This window comes from Rissa tridactyla, chromosome 4 (assembly GCF_028500815.1).
Source record: "Rissa tridactyla isolate bRisTri1 chromosome 4, bRisTri1.patW.cur.20221130, whole genome shotgun sequence".
Classification (NCBI taxonomy): domain Eukaryota; kingdom Metazoa; phylum Chordata; class Aves; order Charadriiformes; family Laridae; genus Rissa; species Rissa tridactyla.
In genome coordinates this window covers 49,140,367-49,160,659 of record NC_071469.1, presented here as the reverse complement: position 1 = coordinate 49,160,659, position 20,293 = coordinate 49,140,367, and the positions used below count along the sequence as shown (strand labels likewise).

The 20,293-nt window shown below is 40.0% G+C and overlaps 1 protein-coding gene across 3 annotated transcripts in view; it reads left to right on the top strand.

Moving 5' to 3' along the window:
* Positions 1–16,285, top strand: part of TTC17 (tetratricopeptide repeat domain 17) — a 61,337-nt gene extending 45,052 nt beyond the window's left edge. For all 3 annotated transcript variants that reach the window (XM_054198488.1, XM_054198487.1, XM_054198489.1), the window contains 9 exons: positions 2,839–3,009; positions 3,678–3,928; positions 4,572–4,737; positions 7,217–7,337; positions 7,672–7,831; positions 8,289–8,372; positions 10,072–10,191; positions 12,369–12,512; positions 15,201–16,285. In XM_054198488.1, coding sequence (XP_054054463.1) covers positions 2,839–3,009; positions 3,678–3,928; positions 4,572–4,737; positions 7,217–7,337; positions 7,672–7,831; positions 8,289–8,372; positions 10,072–10,191; positions 12,369–12,512; positions 15,201–15,332 — 1,349 coding nt within the window. In that variant the 3' untranslated portion in view covers positions 15,333–16,285. The remainder of the gene's footprint in view (positions 1–2,838; positions 3,010–3,677; positions 3,929–4,571; positions 4,738–7,216; positions 7,338–7,671; positions 7,832–8,288; positions 8,373–10,071; positions 10,192–12,368; positions 12,513–15,200) is intronic.
* The last annotated feature ends 4,008 nt before the right edge of the window (positions 16,286–20,293 follow it).

Genomic DNA, 20,293 nt, shown 5'->3' with positions numbered 1-20,293 from the left:
ATCAGTAGGAAAAGTGGCAATAGCTGCTCTAGGAAAATGAATGAGCAAGAAAGTGATCCTTCTGTAGTAAAGTTTTCAGGATGGAGGAAGCTGAATTGATCAAGTACTATGAGGTAGTTTTAGATTTCTAAGTTTTGTAGCTGCGTCAGGACTTTACACCTAAAATTCACATGTGCATATTTAGATAACCAGAACATATGTGAACTGTTAATTAGCATAGCTGAGCAGTTGCAGGGTGACGGTCACTGTTGTCCTTCATGCAGCTAAGGTGTTGTAAGTATTGCAGTGGTACAGCTGATGTTCTGCAGCCAGTTCACGTGCCTGGAGTTCGGGGCTACATTGTTCCCTTGCTGGTCTCACGCTCCTGCCTGGTGGGTCTTCCCTGTTGGTCTTCAGGCTGATACAAGCTATAAAGTTGTGACTTGCGGTGTTTCAGTACCATCAGCTTCATGGTGCCCTCATCAGAGATCTTGAACTTCCATTGGTTTTTCAACCGGCATTTTTTTCCTCCTGTGACGTCAGACAACTGAAAGCAGCAATTTGAAAAAATTAGGCTGCTCAGGTTTCTATATATAGCAGTTCTCAAATCCCAAGAAAGCCAGTACTCTCATCTAGTCTGTTTTTAGCTGTCACTGTTTGTAGATTAATATTAACGGAGTTGGTTTTAAGTAGAATTTTAAGTGTCTGCGTGGTTGGTTTTTTTTCCTTCTGCTTGCTATTTCCAGCTTTTTTCTCTTTTTGGCATTTTTATTTCAATTAAAACCAGATGTCTGTTTTTCAGACCCTTTGCTTTTTTCCTTTATCCTAATGATGAGTTGACCTTCAGCAAAGGGAATTGCAGTCATCACATTACTGAGAAGCACCTGACTTGCATCAAAATCAGCCAGGCTTGATGTTAGGCAGGGGGACTAGTTTCAGCTTTAGGTTTCTGTGCACACTATTTCTCATAAATTAAAGAGGATCTCCATATATTGAAGTGATTTTTATTATTATTTTTTTTAATGAAGACCAATTTTTATTGACAACATGGGGGAGATGGGGAGGGGATTAAAGAAAGAGTCAATGACTGATAGAGTAGGAAAGGCAGACTGTAACTGTGTGGCACATGTTAGAAGAGTTTATGAAGTTAACTGCTTCTGTTTTACGTATTTACTTATAAAATACCATTGTTTGACTTCCTTTATATACAGCAGAAAAGGTAGGGCAAGAAATAGTTTTCACTGGGAGTTTATGAATACATTTTGATTTGTTTGATTTTGGTAACACGCCAACATATGCATAAGCACACACACAGTGCTGGTCTGTTTCTTCTCAAAAGATGCCACCTGAGTGTTCACAGATGTAAAAGTTGAGAGCGTACAGCAAAAAGCTATAGTTTGGCTTTGCTGAGAAGTGGTGGAACAGGTTACCCTTACACAAGAGTTACAACCATCACCTCGTCCTGCTGCGCCTGGTAAGAGTGAGACTTAACAATATTCTTTTGTAACACAGGATCATTGCATGTAGACGAAGGGAGTCACTGATCTACTTTGTTCACATTCTTCATATTATATGCTGCCAGTTGAAAAAAATAATGCTTTTGATATGCATGGAGCGATACAATTCACATTCATGAGTGTAAAATGGGGAACATACTTAAGAATCTTTAATTTAAGCTTACTTTGATTCGCTATGTGCTTCTTAATTCGTTTGTATATGTATGCTATTTTCACTCACAAGTGACTTGAAATAAAGGAGGGAGGGGTTTGAGAGCAGCAGCTTTGTGCACGGGATCTGTTTTTCTTGTTGGCGAAAGGCTTCCCGTGTGATGAGAGGCAGGTGCCCTGGTCGATGTCTCGGCCCCATAGCTGTGCAGTGGGGCGTGGGGCAGGTCCCAGCCTCTCGTGCGTCTGGAGAATCCTGTCTCTACTTGTGGGGCTCTGGGGGTCGGCCAGGGGAGCAGCTCTCTAAACACCTCTTGCCCTGGAACACTGGCAAGGAATTACTGTTAGAAGATCTGAGGTCTGTAGTTAAAAGGTATATGAAATCAAAAACATTGCTACAAATTGCAGGTGGCTACCCTATAAACTCTCTGGAAGCTTAACAGTGTCTCGCTGAAGGATGCTTAAAGGCTAGTGTTGCAAGTTTGTACTTTGTTTTTTTTTTTAACCTGCTCATTACTGGCGCTACATTTGGATTTTTCCAATGTTATTCCTAGATCTTTGCCTTTGGTGGAATGTGAGCCTGTAACCTGACCACAGAATTATAGATGTTAGATTTTCAGCTGAATAAACTTCTGATTTTTGTCACAGATTAATACTCGTGGCTTTTGTCTGTCTATTTAGTGAGCTAGTCTTACCTACATACTGTCTGTTGCTGGCACAGAAGGTCGGAGCCTGGCAAGCCCGTATCAGTCTGCCTTGGCCCTTTTTCTCTTGCACGTAAGCATGGTGAGCATTATGGTGCCTAAGTGAAGTTCATACAGCAGGCAACCCCCATGTGTGGTGCATTGTCACTAAAAATATGTCTTAGGAATGCTCATTGGAGTGGCTACCAGCACGCAGTAATTTCCTACATAACATGCAACCTTCCCTCAAGAGAGAACTGATTTTGCTTTCATTAGTAGTTCACAGTATATCCCTAATAACATACTTTCCTGTAACTGTTTTAGGTGATCTGCCTTGTCAAGAGGCAGATCAGCTTTTTAATCACTGAATGAAGTCTTTGATACCTTGTGGAATTATTCTGTTAATCCTTATGTAGAAAACTAGGAGACTGTAGCTTCCGCACTACAGCTTCTGCGCTTGTATCCAGGAGGAGTGGTTTTACATAGTGTATCATTAAATTTCTCTCTTTCAGGCCACTGTCATGAGAAAAATCCAGATGGCAGTCATGACAAGGAGAAATACTTCGATGACCACCATGAGTCAGTTACAACAGTGACAGAAGGACACTCTGAGGGAGGTACAGAAGATCCAGAAGTTCTTACTCAGAGTTTAGCAAGGGATCCCTCCTTCTTGAGACTGGAAAGTAAGTCAACCTTACAAAATCAGTTCTGGTAAATGAATTGGTTCTAGATTCTTCAGAAGAGCTGTCTCCCTTCCTCCAAGAAGCTATGTTTTCACCCCCTCTGAAAAGTAATAAGTAATCCTTAAAACCAGTTTCATTCAGTTCCCTGTTCTTCTTTTCCAAGTGTAGTATCAAAATGCATTCAATAAAAAAAAATTAGATCAAGGTTTAGACATTTTCCAGAGTAAAGGATGTAGTTTCTTGCAAGAGTCTACAAACACGTTGATTGTACCTCAGTGAATTCTGTATCAACTGTGCCAGACAGAAGGGAAGAAAAACGGTGTCTATGGTTAAGGTACAGAGAGCTTTGTTCAGTGTTTAATGCACATATATAGAGAAAAGACACCACCTATTTACTCCCTCAAACAGGCAGAATTCTAGTTTGGAAAGGAAAATTATGAAAGTGGTCTAGAATTGTTGATTTTTGAAGCAACAGTTGATGCTTATTTGCAGTGGGGAAGTCTTCATTCTCCAGTCCCCTTCTCCTTTTGCAGCATGCAGTGAGTAGTGAGTGATGTTTGGTTTGTGCAAGTTGGAAAAGCCAGGTCACAGAAAAAAGATCCTTCTTATACAATTTGTGGAAGCACTAGGAAGAGAATATTTGAAGTTTTTGTGGTATTCCCTCTCAGACACAGTCACTGCAGAAAGCAATGGTTCAGAAGGAGTGGAGGATTTAGAAGATGATCAGATGTCTGAAGAGATGCTGGCTTTGGTGGATGAGTTTGAAAATTCTTGGCCTCAGGAAGCTTTTGAAGGGGCGCTGGAGGTAAAAGGTCGTCGTATGGACTTGCAGGGAATCCGGGTCCTAAAGAAGGGATCTCAGGATGGACTGGCTAGCTCCTGTTTTGGGGACTGTGGTGATGACGATGAAGCCGAATGGGTAAGTTTGGATGAGCTTACTTAAGTCTTGTACCAACTTACTATTGCGGAGGAGGGAAAGATGAGGACAGTTCAGGGGGTTTAACACTGGAATATATAGAGGAACGTCCCCTATGGGCCTAAAAGCTGGTTCATGGCTTGTGTGAAATGAACAAGTAGTTTCAATCGATCTTCTAACAGAAAGGCCTCCACATCACTAAAAACGACATCATACGTCTTGATTATTAGCGGCAAGAGCTTTGGTATTGAATGATGCTGGGTGCCTTCAAACTTCTTGCTTACAGTTACAAAGGAGAAAAGTTTCTAACCAAAAGTTCCAGTTAGCATGAAACAATGAAATATCTGTTGTCATCATGTTACAAACAAAATATATACTGAAAAATGCCTTTCAGTTCCACAGCAGTTAAATTGGTTTTCTCCTATGTTGGAGACTGAAGTTGTGTACTTTGTTTGCATGGTGTGATGCAGTGAAAGTGAGCAGGCTTAGAGAATGGGTTGAGATGGGGAGGGAGGGAGAAAGAGAAAGATGTCATCTGGAACATCTTTGAAATTGAATCTTTGGGCTAAAACCGGTAGTGTATTGGAGCTGGTAACGCTCCTGGTGTTTCTTACTGTTAACCTGGCTAATACTGTTCTTTTGGTAGATCACTTTTCAGGTCAAACGTTTAAAGAAACCAAAAGCTGAAAGCTTGGATCTCCAGGAGCCAGTTGGGAGAAACGGAGAAGAAGGGACTAATGGAGAAAATGAAAACTTTTACCAAACTGCCCTGGAGATTAGTGGACCAAAGATACCTTCTCCTGGACCAATAGGTAACCTGCTGCTTCTAGAGAAAGCAAGTCATTTGCAGCTTTTATATGACGTTGGTTTGTTACCATAAATATGTGTCACAAAGACTACGTAGTAAAATATGCCTTCTAGATGAGTACAAGGAAAAATTAGAAATCTCTTCTCTCTGCACCTTCTTCATGAAGTGCAGTGTAACTTTATCTGCTGAGTGAAAGCTTTCCAGTTAATTCCCAGAACTTCTGGGGATGAGGTGGTAAGAGTGAAGAATGAAAGAGGTAGATATTATGAGTAGAGGTAGTAGAAGAGAGAAGGGCGTTTAATGATCTTTTTCTTTAAAACTGAATGGGCAGAGAAGTTAGTTTACTAGATGAGAGACACCCCTTTGGGGACAAAGGCAGGATGAGAGCTTGATTTGATTACTGACTAAACGTAAGACATACAACTCAAAAACAAAAAGCAGAAAGCTTGGTCTAATAAAAACAAAATAAATTTAAAACTGTTAAGTGTTCTGCTGTGAATTGGTTTGGTAATGTTATAAGAGAAAACTTAGAGACTGTCTTCCAGAATACTGGAGCTACAGAAGAGCAGAGTTTTGCACCAACATAGATGAGGAGGTTTGGAGAGAGAGGTGGAGTTTTTGCTAGCTGAGAAACAGGAATTGGGAGAGTGGTCTACTAATATGGTGCAAGCTAGTTCCACTGGTGCGTTCAGGTGGGCAGAAACCATCAGCACGTGATTGCTACCAGCAGCACGTGAGAGCTGCTGGAACCTAATGATGCCAAAGAAGAGACCAAAAAGAATGGAGGCTGATTGCTTTGGTCTTACCTTGATTTCAGTGGAGCTAAAATCTAATGTTATAAGCAAAGGTGTATTCTCCAATACATTTTAGTCCTTGACGATTTGATGACCTGGAAAGTGATTTCAATTTTGAAGGCTTTTGCATTAAATATTTAACGAGCTCCTTTTTTGGCAACTGACAAATGTAAGTTATTGAATTAAATATTTAAATAGGGGGGAGGGATTACATGAAAACAGACTATCATTTGTGAGTGCACATTTGTCCTTTCCTCGATATATCTTCTCATCCCTTGAGCTACTTTTGTGGCTTTATTACATAGCATCCCTTTATTGTAAAGTAGTTACCTTCCTAACGCTCCTGTGAGCAGTGTCTGTTGACATCCTCTTTGCAAGAATTAAATCATCAAAAGTTTAAGTAACATATTGGAGGTCACCTGGGGAGTTCCTGGTAGAACAGGGAAACCGCAGTAGCTGTCCTGTGTTTGACTACATCTCAGACTACTGATCTAGCTCCGTAGCGTTTCCATACCTCTCGCTGTCTTTTGCCATTCATGCAAAGAAAAACTCACAATCAGATAGTTCACAGTGGTGGTGATGAGAACTGATCAGTCCCCTCTGAAGTTTCCCAGTGTTTCTCAAAGTTAATTTTCCTTTAATCAGAATACTTTACAAAAGACATTACAGACTTCATCGTTATTTTGCAAAACTATGGTGAGGCGGCTTACTATACCTTGGATGGGAAATGGCATTTACATCCAAATGGGCAAAATTTCAGGTAACTAAAAATAAATACTGAAGTGCTGCCTATGTAGCTGTTGCAGTAGACTGGCACGTTGTTAAACTTGGCTTCCCGCTATGTAAATTTACAGTTACAATGAATTTTTCTTATGTTCCAAACAGTTCGGATGTTCCTGATATGAGAGGAAATGTTTTCCTCTCATATCAGAATACAAGTTAACAGTGTAAACTTGTTAACACAAGCTGGATTCCTAGGACTTGGTGCAGTATCCACCAAATGTAAGGGAAAGATTTCAGTTAGCCTTTGGTTCAAACACGAAGATCAGTTCTTGTTTCTCCCAGTGATCTATTTGTTAACATAAAGCAAGTTATTTAACCTTTCCCTGCCTTGGCTAACTTCTCTGCAAGATGGGAGGGCTGAAGTATAATTACTTAATAGTTTCAGAAATGTTCTCTTCTTGAGTGTAAGAGTGTACGAATGCGATAAAAGCCACTGTATGTCTTAAACAATAATCATTGAAAAGAAGCAGCAGTATTTTTCACCCTGGATTGTCAGAAGATAGAGCAATCAACTTCTATGAGTTTTTACTGTAGCTGTGGAACATAAATGATGAGTCACTTATGAACTTTCTTTAAGGACATTTAAGTAGAGACATTACCTGTAAACAAGAGTGGTGATTGTTCTTAATATGTAGCTTTTGAAAAAGTGTAATGGAACAGGTTTTAAAACTCCACCTCCTAATCTGTCCTGCGTAGGATCCAGTTCTGTCTTTGGATCCCACAAGTTCCATTCAGTCCATTTAGGGTCAGGAATGTTCTTAAAGAAATATGGCTGCAGGACCGTGACTGCTGCAACATAGGGAATGTAGCTGCTGGTGTAAGGTATTTTCTAAATCATTGTACTGAAGTAGAATGTCTTTCTGCTTCCAGACAGTTTCTTCTATATTTTTTTTCTCCTTTCTCAAGGGAAAAGGCGTGACTATCGTAGCCTTGGCTGGCCAAGTCCTGATGAATGCCTGAAACTCCGTAGGGTAGAGCTTACAACTGTAGCCAGCACATGGCTTGCTGTTTCCGCTAAAAACATTGAGTAAGTATCTTGTTATATGAACCTTAAATAAGTTACACAAAGCAAGACAGTTACGTAGCCCTCAGTGTGCATAAACTGAAGATTTTAGTATTCTTGAAAGTAAGAAAGAACTGCCAGGATTTCAAAGAAGTTTGAAAACATTATGTGGTATTTCATCTGTAGACTTGCAAAGAAAAGAGCAAGTACAGGTGGAAGATCTGGTTTCTTTTGCTTCTTGAGCTACTCAGATGAGATTCTGCCAGGTCCTGGGCAGTTTACACTCACTTGAGAACTTTGTAATGACTCTTCTGTTTTCTTCTCCTGATTGATTCAACTTGTTTTATGACCTTTGTAGCATTACAGAACACATTGATTTTGCCACGCAGCTGCAAGAACCAGCCATGGAGCCCCTTTGTAACTCAAATCTACCAGCCAGTATGCATACTTTGGACCATCTGCAAGGTGTCTCTAGCCGGGCCAGCTTGCATTACACTGGAGAAAGTCAACTGAAAGAGGTATGCCAGAGTTGAAGGCTGTCACACAAAAATGGCCAGATTCAAGGTGCATTTAGCTCAGCGCCTCTCTCCAGAAGTGACCTTCAGTGAGTGAATGCCAGTATAAAACTGTACGAACAATGCAGGCTGAAAGCAGTATTTTACCAGAATGTTTTCCTGGCCATCTACGATCTGGCCTGAGGGAAATCCTAAAACACCGTTAGTGTGTGTCTATTTATAGCTCTTGATGGATGAATTAGTGAAAGAGAAGTCCAACTGAGCATACATTAACTTCTAGCATTCTTAGTATTCAGTGCCATGGAGTTACAGCACTGTGTCATGATAAAGATAGGCAGTGATGTTTAGGTTGGAATAGGTTACAGTATTTGTAAAAGGCTGGCGACAAAAGCAACCAACAAGTGAGGAACATCTCTTACAAGGTTCCAGTATCTAAGCACTTGTTCGTCCTCTTCCGCAGGTGCTACAGAATCTTGGCAAAGACCAGTACTCACCACAGTCATTAGAACAAGTTGGTACTCGAATAGCCAAAGCTTTGGAAAAGGTATGTGCAAATGAGAAAAATGAGAAGTCTGGGCTTACCGCTCGTGACTGATGTAGTGGTCAATCCGGTCTTGAACGGTTTGTCTGAAATCCCAGTCAAGGAATGTATTAGTAAGTGGACTAGGGATTTGTGTCTATTCAGCATCTGTAATGCCCTCACAGGTATTTTGTTGAGCTATATCTTGTGCTTATGCTGTCAAGTGTCTTGCATATCTCTTTACTAAAACTTAAGCTTGTCAAATTTCCCAGCATTTCCAGCCCTGTAGTGAGCAGTATTACTGGTTGTTGATATATATTAAATTATTTCAACGGTTCTCGACCCTCCGCTTTCTTTTTGTGCTACATTGTATTGGAGCTTATGGAAAGTTGAGTTAAGCCATGGCTCAAGCTCTCCGGTTATGCTCCTGGCATGCAGCAGTCAGACAGCCGACAGGCAGGGGCTTCCTCTCTTCCCTGCCTGCTTCCTTTTACCTTATGCAGTGTTGGGCTAAAGAGTCCGATGGGTTCAGGCAGAGGTATGGCACCATGTGCAAGGCCACGCTTCCCGTTCTCCCCAGAGAAAGACGCTTCCCGTTCTCCCCAGAAAAAGCCAAGTGTCCTAGCTAGGTTAAGGCTGCTTAGGATCTCAGCTGAGGCCCTTAGGAGGGGATGATTGGGGACATAGTTTTCCCAGGATCTACAAGGTGCGTAAAGATGCAGGCATTGTTGTTATATGTTTACAGCTAGTGGGGAGGATATCCCAAACCACTATAAAAAAGAGGGTGCCCCTAGCCTATTGTACCAAAAGCCATCTGAGGAACTTAATATGCTTTGAAACTAAAACCAGTATAGCTTGTCACTCCCAGAAAGTAAAGATGTTACTCTTGTGCTCCTGTTACAAGACTTGGTTTCTTCTCACTTTGGATGTATACTAACTTGTTCTCCTGCATGCTACAGTTACCCCTGCAGACAGCAAGCTTTATCCAAATAAGCTGCAAATTTAGTGCTGAGACCAGAAACAGAATTCTCAGTCAGGCTAGCTGTGTTGAAAATAAAATGCAGTTCTTCTGTCTCCAGGCTCATTCAGTATTCACAAGAGCTAATCAAACAAATCAAGATGGCTACTTATGTAATTGCATATGTGAGCATAAACATTCATTTACTGTATCTGAGTCCACAGAATTCAAGCACATAGTATTTTCCTTTCTAACACGTGATGTGGGAGTCAGCCAGCTAGAGGCACCAAAATTAATCAGCTAGGCTTGTCAGGCTTCTACTCTGAGCTGCATCCCAGAGCATCCTTTCTCTTTCCAGTGACTACAGAGAGCCTACGAGTCCAATCAACTAACTTAGCTAAATTTTTTGCTTTATGTTGGGTAATGTGTATACACATCTAGATGCTCAGCATCAGACACCTGGCTAGAAGCTGTTGTGGCTGCTGAAACTGTTGTTGCTTTTTAAAGCTACTTAGCTGCTATTCCTTTCTTAAGAAAATGATGTTGCCTTTGGAATTTGTGTTTCGTTTGGCAGTCTTACTTACCTTGCTGTTGCATATATGCTGTTAGATAAGAAACTTTTTGCTGCTTTGGAATAGTTTAATGCTATTTTTAACTGTAACACCCTCTACCTCAATATATCAAATAAATTGGAAGAGTGAAAGACAGGAAGACTGTTCACTACAGGTGTTTACATGACTGGGTTTTGTGTTCTTCTTTTGCCAGAATCAGACTTCATGGGTCCTCTCTAGCATGGCAGCTCTTTACTGGAGGGTGAAAGGCCAAGGAAAGAAGGCAATTGATTGCTTACGGCAAGCATTGCACTATGCACCCCATCACATGAAGGTATGTACACATGTGCCCACTACTCAGATGAAATAATGTTTTGCTTGTCACAATAGAGCTTTCACAGACTATAGTTAAGGCCAACGCTGTGTGTATCAAGTGTCTATAATGTACTAGATATTAGCTAGTTTTGGTGAGACCTCAAGACTTTCACCACGCGTTTAGTGTGGACTGTCTCTCTTTTTTTAAAAAGAAAAATAATTTAAAAAGACAGCTGCAAAAGGGGTTCAGTGGCATTTCCTGCAGTTCAGTGGGTTTGATACCGTTCTGGGCAATGTGGGCTTGAACTTCTTCCTGTTATGTACGACTTTGAATCTTCATCAGCCTTTGTCTGGACAGTCTTCTAACCTAAGACGTGGGGAATATATTTTCTGGTTGTGCTTTTTAAGAGGGGAGGAGGCAATATCTAAAGGAACAACATGAATGCTTAGATCTTACGTGTTTGGTCTGTCAATCTCAGCTGGGCACTAGTGCCTGACTTTGTGCAGCAGTTCTGTACTTTACTCCAAAAAAGGCAGTGCTTTAGACAAAATCTTCAGTTAGTGTTTCAGTTCAGACTGAAGTGTCTTGTACCCTTCACCTTGCCACATGGTATGCTGAGCTTTATAATGTCTATTCTTATACACCAAGATCCCCCTTGCAGACTGATAAATGTGATATAGGCTCCTCACTCAACATTGCAGATTTCACTTTGGGTCCTGAGCAACGTATTGTGCAGCACTGCAAAATGTATGCTCCTTTTTGAATCTTGGTCTTAAATTCTTCTCTGAAAATCAAGAGACATAGTAGTTTACACTCGGAGGATATTATTAGAAGGATCTAGCCATTAACAGTAGAAATGCCTCATGTATCTATGTTTCCATGTCCCCTATAATTCTGTCTTTTTGCACTTGTCCTTTTAAAACAAGGTTGGAACCAAGATCTAACGCAACAAGCTCTTGCTTATTTTCCTGTCTTTCTATGTAACTGGGAATGGTTCCTCAGAAATGGAGCCTTTAGCTATGTGACTTTTAAGGGTCAGAGTATGGATTGGAAGCTACAATTTGGCAAGATTATGGTGTAGTAGTGCTGTTTTCTGGAAATGTGATAAAATGTTATTTGGAACTGGCTGACTCTCTGAATTTGTGCCTTGTTTTTGTCCTCCATTCTGAAGCTGCCTCCAGAGAAAACTGTGGGTCTTGTTTGTAAAGATACAGCTGCGACTTGAACTCAGTGAGCGTTAACACTGAATTAACAGCTATTTAGTGTTTTGTTTTATCCTCCTCTTTGGTTTTATGCACTCTGTCTGCTTTCTCTTGCCTTGTCTCTTGTAAATCAGAGGTAATTAATTTTCCTGGGGGCTTCTTTTGTGATTCTGACTTCCATATCTGCTTTGCAAACATGAATGACTTATCCACCAAAGGTACTCTTTGCCTTGTGGAGGTCAAGGAGGCAGGGATCAAATACATCCAGAATTTTTTATTGTCCTGTTGAGGGCACCTAAGACTTGTTACTAAGCAGTATTTTGTCCTTTGAAGGTGTGAAGCCCAGCTCCCAGAGAGTCTGTTATGGCTGTCAGGGCTCAACAGTTTTGTCAGTCAGACAAGGTCACAGTCTGGAAATCCAGAAAATAAAAACATGTCATCGGTGGCCAGCTGAGAAAATTTTATAGTGTCATATAGGAATTCTTTGGCAAAGGCAGGATAAAAAACAGTGCATCAGTTGCACTAATGGTTAGACCCTTTTTTCACTTCCTTGCAGTCCCCTTTTGTTCATATTTCTTCCCGTTTTATGCAAAAGCTGAAGGAGGATGCTCAAACAAAACAGATTCTCTTCAGTCTCTGAGAATGCATCTTGTCTTTCGGGAGAAAACTAGTGTAACAGCATCTGAAAAATAACTGTACATTCTAGGACGCTTAAGTGAGTTAATTTTTGAGTTGTTTGTCTATGCAACAGTAGTGTTTGTCACTATTGTGAGCAGATGTGTGTATGTGGGGTTTTTTGTTTTTAACTCGGGTCCAAATGCCCTTTTATAGTAAAATAGGTCTGGCTAATCACTTTCAAAGTCACCAGATAATAAGGTGGGTAGTAAGCAAGTGAGAGTGGCCAGGTGGTGGAGTCTTCTGTTTGTCTTCCTAATTCTGAGACAGTTTCAAAGGAAAGAACCTCACTGTTTATCACTTCCTCTTCTCTTCCAGGATGTACCACTAATAAGCCTAGCAAACATCTTCCACAACGCAAAACTCTGGAATGATGCCATCATTGTGGCTACCATGGCAGTGGAAATAGCGCCACACTTTGTGGTTAATCATTTCACACTGGCAAATGTCTATGTAGCAATGGTGAGTGTGCTGTCACCCAGTTATGTCTGCCTTTGGTATACTATATATATACATATATATACATATATATATATATATATAAAAAAATCTGTGTGTGTGTATATATATATTATTCTCACAAATAATTTTGAAAGGAGCAGCATTCAAGAAATTGGGGTAGGATAAACAAGAAAGAATATTTTTTTTGAATGCCAAAACTCTTATTACTCATTTTACTCTTATTACTCATTTAGCACTTGAAGGCCAACGTTTTTATAAGCAGGCTTCAGAATGCTCTCTGTAAAGCTTTGCTAAAACAGTAGCAAATGATTGGTAATTTGGGTTGGCTGCCCGTCTAAACACAGGATATTTTTATAATATTGGAAAATTAATGATAAATTGGGTCTCTATCCTGAAGAGCTGAGCTTAGCGTAATAAATAAAACTCCGTTCACAGTTGTGGTGAACAAACACAAGGGAAGTTTAATTTCAGCATCCAGATTATCAACACCCCAAATAATTTACAGATTAAACTCAAATTTCTTCATACTGTCTATATATTCTAATCTGCAATTTAGCTTTTAGTGCTTACTCTGAACACAAAATGTTCGTTCCTTTTATCTTATTAATGCTGGATTGGTTCTCGTGTGTTTCATCCTGATCTTTAACAGGGCCAGCATATTTGAAGTGTAAAAGAGGCACCATTAAACTGAGACATAGTTGATATACGTATATATAGATATATATATGTCCGTGTCAAAAGTATTTTCAATTACACATGTTATTATGTATCCCTGCGAGTTTTCATCACTTGTCATAGATTTGTCCTTAATGTTTTGCTCCAGTGGTTGAGGGGATCACAGGGCAAGTTGAGCAGGTAATCATGTATTACGACTATCAGGGTTGAGAAGAGTTGAAATGCACAGTGCTGTCAAACACACAATGGAAACAAACTGAAGAAAGGCGTGACTTTGTTTTATTAAGGTACTACTGCTGACAGTTGTTCAAAAGAAATGAAGGAGAAGTTTGATGCTTGAGTTGCCAATGTCTTTTTAAAGTTAGCACAGTGCCTAAGGATAACTTCATTCTCCCTGGATCTGAGAGATTTGTCAATGAAGCCCCATATTCGTTATAAGAAGTGACTAGCAACAGGACAAAATTCATCTTCTGGATCAAATTATACTAACATAAAGACAATTTAGTTTCTTTACGTCATATTTAACCCTACTGTATTTGAGAGCTGAGTCTGACCGACAGGTTGTAGAATCACACAGAATCACAGAATGGCAGGGGTTGGAAGGGACCTCTGGAGATCACCTAGTCCAACCCCCCTGCCAGAGCAGGGTCACCCAGAGCAGGTTGCACAGGAAGCGTCCAGGCGGGTTTTGAATGTCTCCAGAGACAGAGACTCCATCACCTCTCTGGGCAGCCTGTTCCAGTGCTCTGCCACCCTCAGGGTAAAGAAGTTCCTCCTCATGTTGAGATGGAACTTCCTATGCTCAAGTTTGTGCCTGTTACTTCTTGTCCTGTTGCAGGACACCACAGAAAAGAGAAGATGTCATACTAATTAATAGTATAGCATTATAGAGGCCAACATTCCTTTATTGGCAGAACTTTTCAGTAAGTTAGTTGCCTTACAAAAGGGAAACAGTTGGCCGTGTTAAGGACTGAGAACTTTGGATGGATACTATAGAAACTATTGATGTGGGAATCTAAAGGAACATCAAAATAATATCATATCACAGCAAATGTAAATGATTACATCTAAAAATGGAAAAATCTGGTTCTTGTTTTCATTGCTGTTTCTCAGTGCTCCTACACACTAGTGTGGGATTTGTCTCTAATTTCTGCTGAAACTATTAAAATACACTTTTTTAAAAAAATCAAGACTTTACAACTCACATTGATCTAGTTAGTGTTTATAATGTGTCTAGAAATTAATATTATCTCTACTGCACAAATAAAGTTACTGAGGAAAGGAACTTAAGAGAACAAAGACAGCGGTGAAAGTGACTGAAAAACCCAGAATGGTTTGGGTCTTTTCCCCTCTTGTTTTTCTTCTAATACACTACTGGATGTTGGCCTACTTTCCTAGTTAATAAAAAAGCAGGGTGGCATGGGTAATTAGATTTCAGCTATATAAAAATAGGTGTTACTTCAGCATGAATGCTTCTTCCTACCATTCTGGAGTCCAGCTTATCAACTGAAGCTGTTTAACCTACTGTATGGTCTTTTAAGTTTTGGGGTTGTTTTGTTTTGCTTTTACTTTCTTTATTTCAAGTCATCTTTTAAAAATAATTTAAAGTAATTTCTAAAAATGTTAGCTTTTCAGCAAATTTGATGGTTTTGCGTTGTCCAAGATTTTAAAGCTTTGATCTATGTAAATTCTGACTGAAATCTGTTTTTAAAAGTTACTTTTACAGCAAGAATGCTAAGGTCTACTATTAGCAGGAAAGGGTGAGAACATTGGTCAATAACGCTCAGCAGTGATTTGACTCCCTTCCATGGATTATGCAGAATTGGGTCATTAGCCCAAGAAAATATCAGAGTTATTTGGGGGAGAGGGGAAAAAAATCCTAAAGCACAAGGACTGGTTTAGTTACTTTCGTGCATACCATACTACTCAACTACTTAGGACAGGAAAGGCATAAAAAATGTGTTTAGTGTTTTTAGAATCTGACTCTTTGCAATCTTCTTTCGTTCTTTACAGGAAGAGTTTGAAAAGGCGATGAAATGGTATGAGTCAACACTAAAACTTCAGCCGGAGTTTGCCCCAGCAAAGAATCGAATCCGCACCATTCAGTGTCATTTACTTCTGAAAAAAGAGCGACGGTCTCCTTAGAGATCAGCATCTTTCGCTTTTTTTAAAAATGTCATTATTCTCTATTCTGCTTTTAAGTGTGCTAAGATAAATTGATGAATCAAAATTTTTAACAAGACTTTTAAAAAGAGATGGGATTTGGATCAAGGGTTCTTTTATTTTTTTTTCTCAAATATAGGAGCATCTTTGGAAAACATATTTCACAGACCATAATTTTAAGACATCCGTGTAAATATTAAACAGAGAAACTTCCATGAATCCATGACCACCTGTACCAGGACCCAGGCACTGTTAGTTTTTCCTTAATGCTCAGATTGGCATCAGCATCCAAAATAACTGGCTTCATGTCTTACAATCTAAGTCAATGGAAATGCAAAGCACACACCCGTACCAAATAGTAAGAAGAGATAATCAGCAATTCATCCATGTGAAACTCATGCTTTGTCCAGTCTTCTTCACTCCATACCACATTACCTGCTTTTTTGGAAGGAGAGGGACAGGATTTTAAATGTTTATAAAAAGACATTAGGATCATCAAGCATTTCTGGAATTGTTTATTTCTGTTGGGGGATGAGGAGGAAATGAGGAGGAGGGAACAGCAGGATACTAAAGTCAAAGTGTTTTTTAATCTTACTTGCAGAAAAAAAAATTGGTAAAAATCCCAATGAGATGTTTTACATTGTCTATATATTCATAGCCCTCTGCCTCCCTGAGTGGTTGATTTACTAATTCTTTGTTCACTGTATTTCTAGCCATTTCGGAATAAGGTGCAAGTTTATGCTCACTCTGAGCCGCACTTTCAGCTGCCAAGGAGGAGCAGGGAGGCGGTGTCAAGGTATCATCAGCAAATAAGTCAGGTGGAAGATTTCCAAATCAGTTCTGTCTTTGGTTGGTGGAGGACACGATTCTCCAGACATTGTTGAATCAACAAGGGCACATATTTGAAATAAAATAAATTGTTTATGAACAAATCACAGCTTCTCCTCTAATGTGTGTGTCATGCGCCGTTTGCAAGAGTCTAGGCTTGGGGAGCTACAGCCTTTCCTCAGGAGCAGACAGAACTGGGAGGCAGGAAAGCTTTTAACACTCCTGATTAGACAATGATTTTCTGCGTATCCATGGAAAATTCCCTGCACCTCTGCGCCTGACTCCTTTTCCATGGCAGAAGGAAATAAGGGAAAGTTAACTAAATCAGCTGTCTCTCACATAACCTACCCTCCAGCTATTAATGCTAAACATACTGCTTAGTGATTCTTCTTACAGAACTAACAATGTTTATGAACTTACTCTTTTTCTTTTCAGTCTTTGTCCTCTTTCAGTGATGGCAGTGTGGAAACTATGACGTCAATGTAATTTTTTTTCAATACTGTAGTTTTCTACTTCAATAAAGGATCCCTGAATATTTTTATATGCACTTGAAGATGAGCAGTTCTAATGCAAATTTTACCTGGTTTATTGCAAGTAATTTTTGTTCATCTACAAAGCCTGACAGAGGTATGAGCAAGTGCTGCTGTCGGGTATATTTTTATTAAAAATGAATTAATACATTCATTTTTTGTCAACAGAGCCAACAGCGTGTCAGATTTTCTTCCCTTTCCAAGGCTACTTGAAGGCTGGATGCTGTTGACTGGAGACAGGTGTAGCTGTATCTATATAAATTCCGAGAGGAAGATCGGTTTCTGGAAGGTCTGATACACCGCCACTAGAATCATGGACTGGGATAATGAATTACAGAGATTTGTCACATAAAGGTGTGGGAAGGGAAACCAGTAAGGCACGTACAAGTAAACGGGAAGACATTCCATTCGAGCTAGAAAAAAGTTAGAGCAAAGGCTTTTCCTTGAACTAAGGCAGTGTACAGAGCGGCTGCTTTCATTCAGTTTCATTAACTGATCTGCTTGACTTTTATATTGGTTGATCAATACTTGAGTGTCACTTAAACATATTTGGTAAATCTTCCATTTCACATGCTAGCTTTAAAGCATAATATGCAAAAACTTTTCTTGGTACAGAGGATCCACCTTGCTGCTTGGTTTCCTAATGTGTCATATGGTCAAATCAAATGACGGCCACATGCTGAACTCTTCTATTGCATCTGTCTCTCTGATGATAGGAGATGCTGGGATTTAAGTGAAGAGCAAGGCTGGTCCTTAAGAACCTGAAGCAGCAATATGTGGAGCACAGATGGTCATCCTTGGCTTTGACAAAAGATGGAGTTAAAATAGACCTTTTCTGGATCACCAAGGATTATTCTCATAGACGGCACTTAAAATTAGCCGTTAATACTCCTGTCAGTTTACATTTTGCTTACTGCAATATTTATTTTTTTTTTATTAAGAAATGCAGTAAGGTGCACTGTATACCAACATCACACAACAGGCAGAAACGGTAAGTTTTGTGTGCGTCACCATACTATAGATCGGTATTGCCACCAAGGAGACAGCAGGCTATTGCTCTCCTTGCTCTCTTTGCATTTCTAGAGAACTTGCACATCATGAATGGTTCTGGAAAACTGCAGTGGTCTGACTTCATGTAATTTTTTTAATCTTGATTTAGTACTTTAAAGGAATGTGTTCTGCCTTACTCTCGTAAAATTTCTATGTACGGCTGTTCATTTGCTACTTGGCTACTGTATGCTGTATCTGCCATACGACTGATTTTAAAATAGTCCATGCTTCCCTCTTAACTGTATTTTCAGGAATTTTAGGTAATTTCTCTAAGTGTACTGCCTAAGCAGTACATAAAACTGAAGGAGGGACGCAAAAAAGATCTACTCAAGCATAAACTTGACCTAACACTAGCAACAGAGTGTGTCTTAAAGAATTCACCTATTGATGAATCTGCTGGAGAATGATGTCAAATGGAAGGCTCTCCTTTCTCATCTCCATGTCTTTGAGCCTCCTGTATAAATACAAAGAATGGTGGTTTTGAGTGGTTTGGCTGTGTTCAAATGTTAGTCAAAGAAAAACTAATTATGCTGATCTTATGAACAGAAGACAAGTTAGGCAGCGTGTTGAAAGGGAAGCCAGTGAGTTTTTACGGAGCAAAGGTGCAATTCTCTGCAGGGTGAGCTAGCTTTTTAAGGATGGCATTCATCTCCTTCCATTTAAGCTATTTTAAAATAAGCCAAGGTAGTTGTCTAGGCTCTATCTTCAGTAAATGGAAAAGATTATTATCTTGAGAGGGTGATCCACCCTCCCTGTTGTACAGTGTGACAAATTGCCTGTTTGAGCTGCCTGTTCCTTTCCATTGACTGTTGAGGTACCTTTGACCAACTGAACTTCAATATGATTTCTGATAATGAGACTTAGTAACTCATCTCATATTGACTGGCTCTGCTAAACATATCACCAAAGCAGTCTAATTTAGGGATGACATAACCATAGGTAAATGGCAAAATCCTCTCTTCTCCAAAAAGTTTATTTCTCAGTTGTTTTCAGAGCATACCCAGAAATTAAGTATAGGTGGGGAAAAACGTCTCCATTTGTTTGCAGATAGCATCATGCACCTGACATCCAGGGGCTTTTGGAGGCAAAAGTTAAGGGAAGAGAATCAGATCCTTCTGTCTATGGAGTGGTGGTTTTGATTCATCATGGATGGCACAGTTCTACTGCTCAGGGCTACATTGATGCCATAGAAAAAAGAAAACCCAAAAATACCACGTTAGCACCCAATGCGACTATAGCATCACATTCAAACAACAGATTTTACAAAGCAATGGAGGCTGGGATCTTAATTACCATCACCTGTGGACACCTTGCATCACCTATGATGGCCAATTTTTGTAACAGAATGAAAATACTAATCAGGAAAGTTTCCTGATGGAGCTTAGGACCTTTCCCCACTCTCAAAGCCTCCCTCCTTCCCTCTTCCAGGAAAAAGATTAAAAACAAACAAAAGACCCCCATAACGTCTCCCTAACAAATGTATGATACAGCCAAAGATGGTATATCAGCTCTGTTGCAGTATCGTGATGCTTTTGCTTCCCGTGCTTTTCAGTAGCTGCCATGAACTTGTCTGGCTAGCAATTTAGGATCTCCTGGGTTTAGATCTGCTTCATGAATTGTAACGTTCCTACCCTTGTCACTGTCCTCCTGTATGACGTTAGGCAAGGCATTTCCCCTCCTCGCTCTACCTCTCTCCCTCCCACACGTTGTCTGATGTCTTTTTAGAACATATGGGGGGTTTTGGAGCTGGAATCATTGCTGTTTCTGTCTTCGCATGAGAAACAGTTGTAGTGCCAGAGAATACAAACAGTAGCAACGCAAAAACAACTGTGTGGAGACCTATGAAGCAGGGAAGAGGAAGAGTTTAAGTCTCTGTATCAGCACTGAAAGAGTGAAAATGCTTTAGAACTTCCCTTGGCATTCGGAAAAATGCAAGCTCCTTCTCCAGAGCTACTGGATGTTGTGTGGCGGGTTCAGGGCGGTCCTCCCATCTCAAGCATTACTTAGAGGTGTCCTTCTGGAGTGCTGCAGGTTGCCTTGATTTCTTAGAGGACTTGTTTGGGTCAACAAGACTCTCTTGAAAGAAACGTCCCCAAAGAGTAAGCTTTGTGGGGTTCCTTTTGTTGATTTTTTTTTTTCCCTCTTAATTTGCTGAATGTACTCAAGTGTGCGCCGGTATTGATTCAAACAAAGCAAATGGGTCTATGAACACTGAAGCTTATGAAGCTTTCCTGTCAATCTGTGGTCTTCTTGCTGAAGTCTGCTGTCTGGTCGTTTGTGAGAGCCAACAGAAGCTTGTCCTGCAAATGACTACCAGGAAAGAACAGGCAGTGAGCTTAAAGGCAACTTATTTTTATTGTTATTTTTAGGGAATCTGCACAAGAGTGGTACAACCCATAGTCCGTACATATGACGTTAAAAAAGTGAAAGTCTGAATGAAGTGAGAGGGTTCTTGTACTTTAAGCTTTTCTCATTTTTAAGTATTGAAAAGCTCAGGATTGATTAGGAACAGTGTTTTGATAAGGGTGGCTGCTT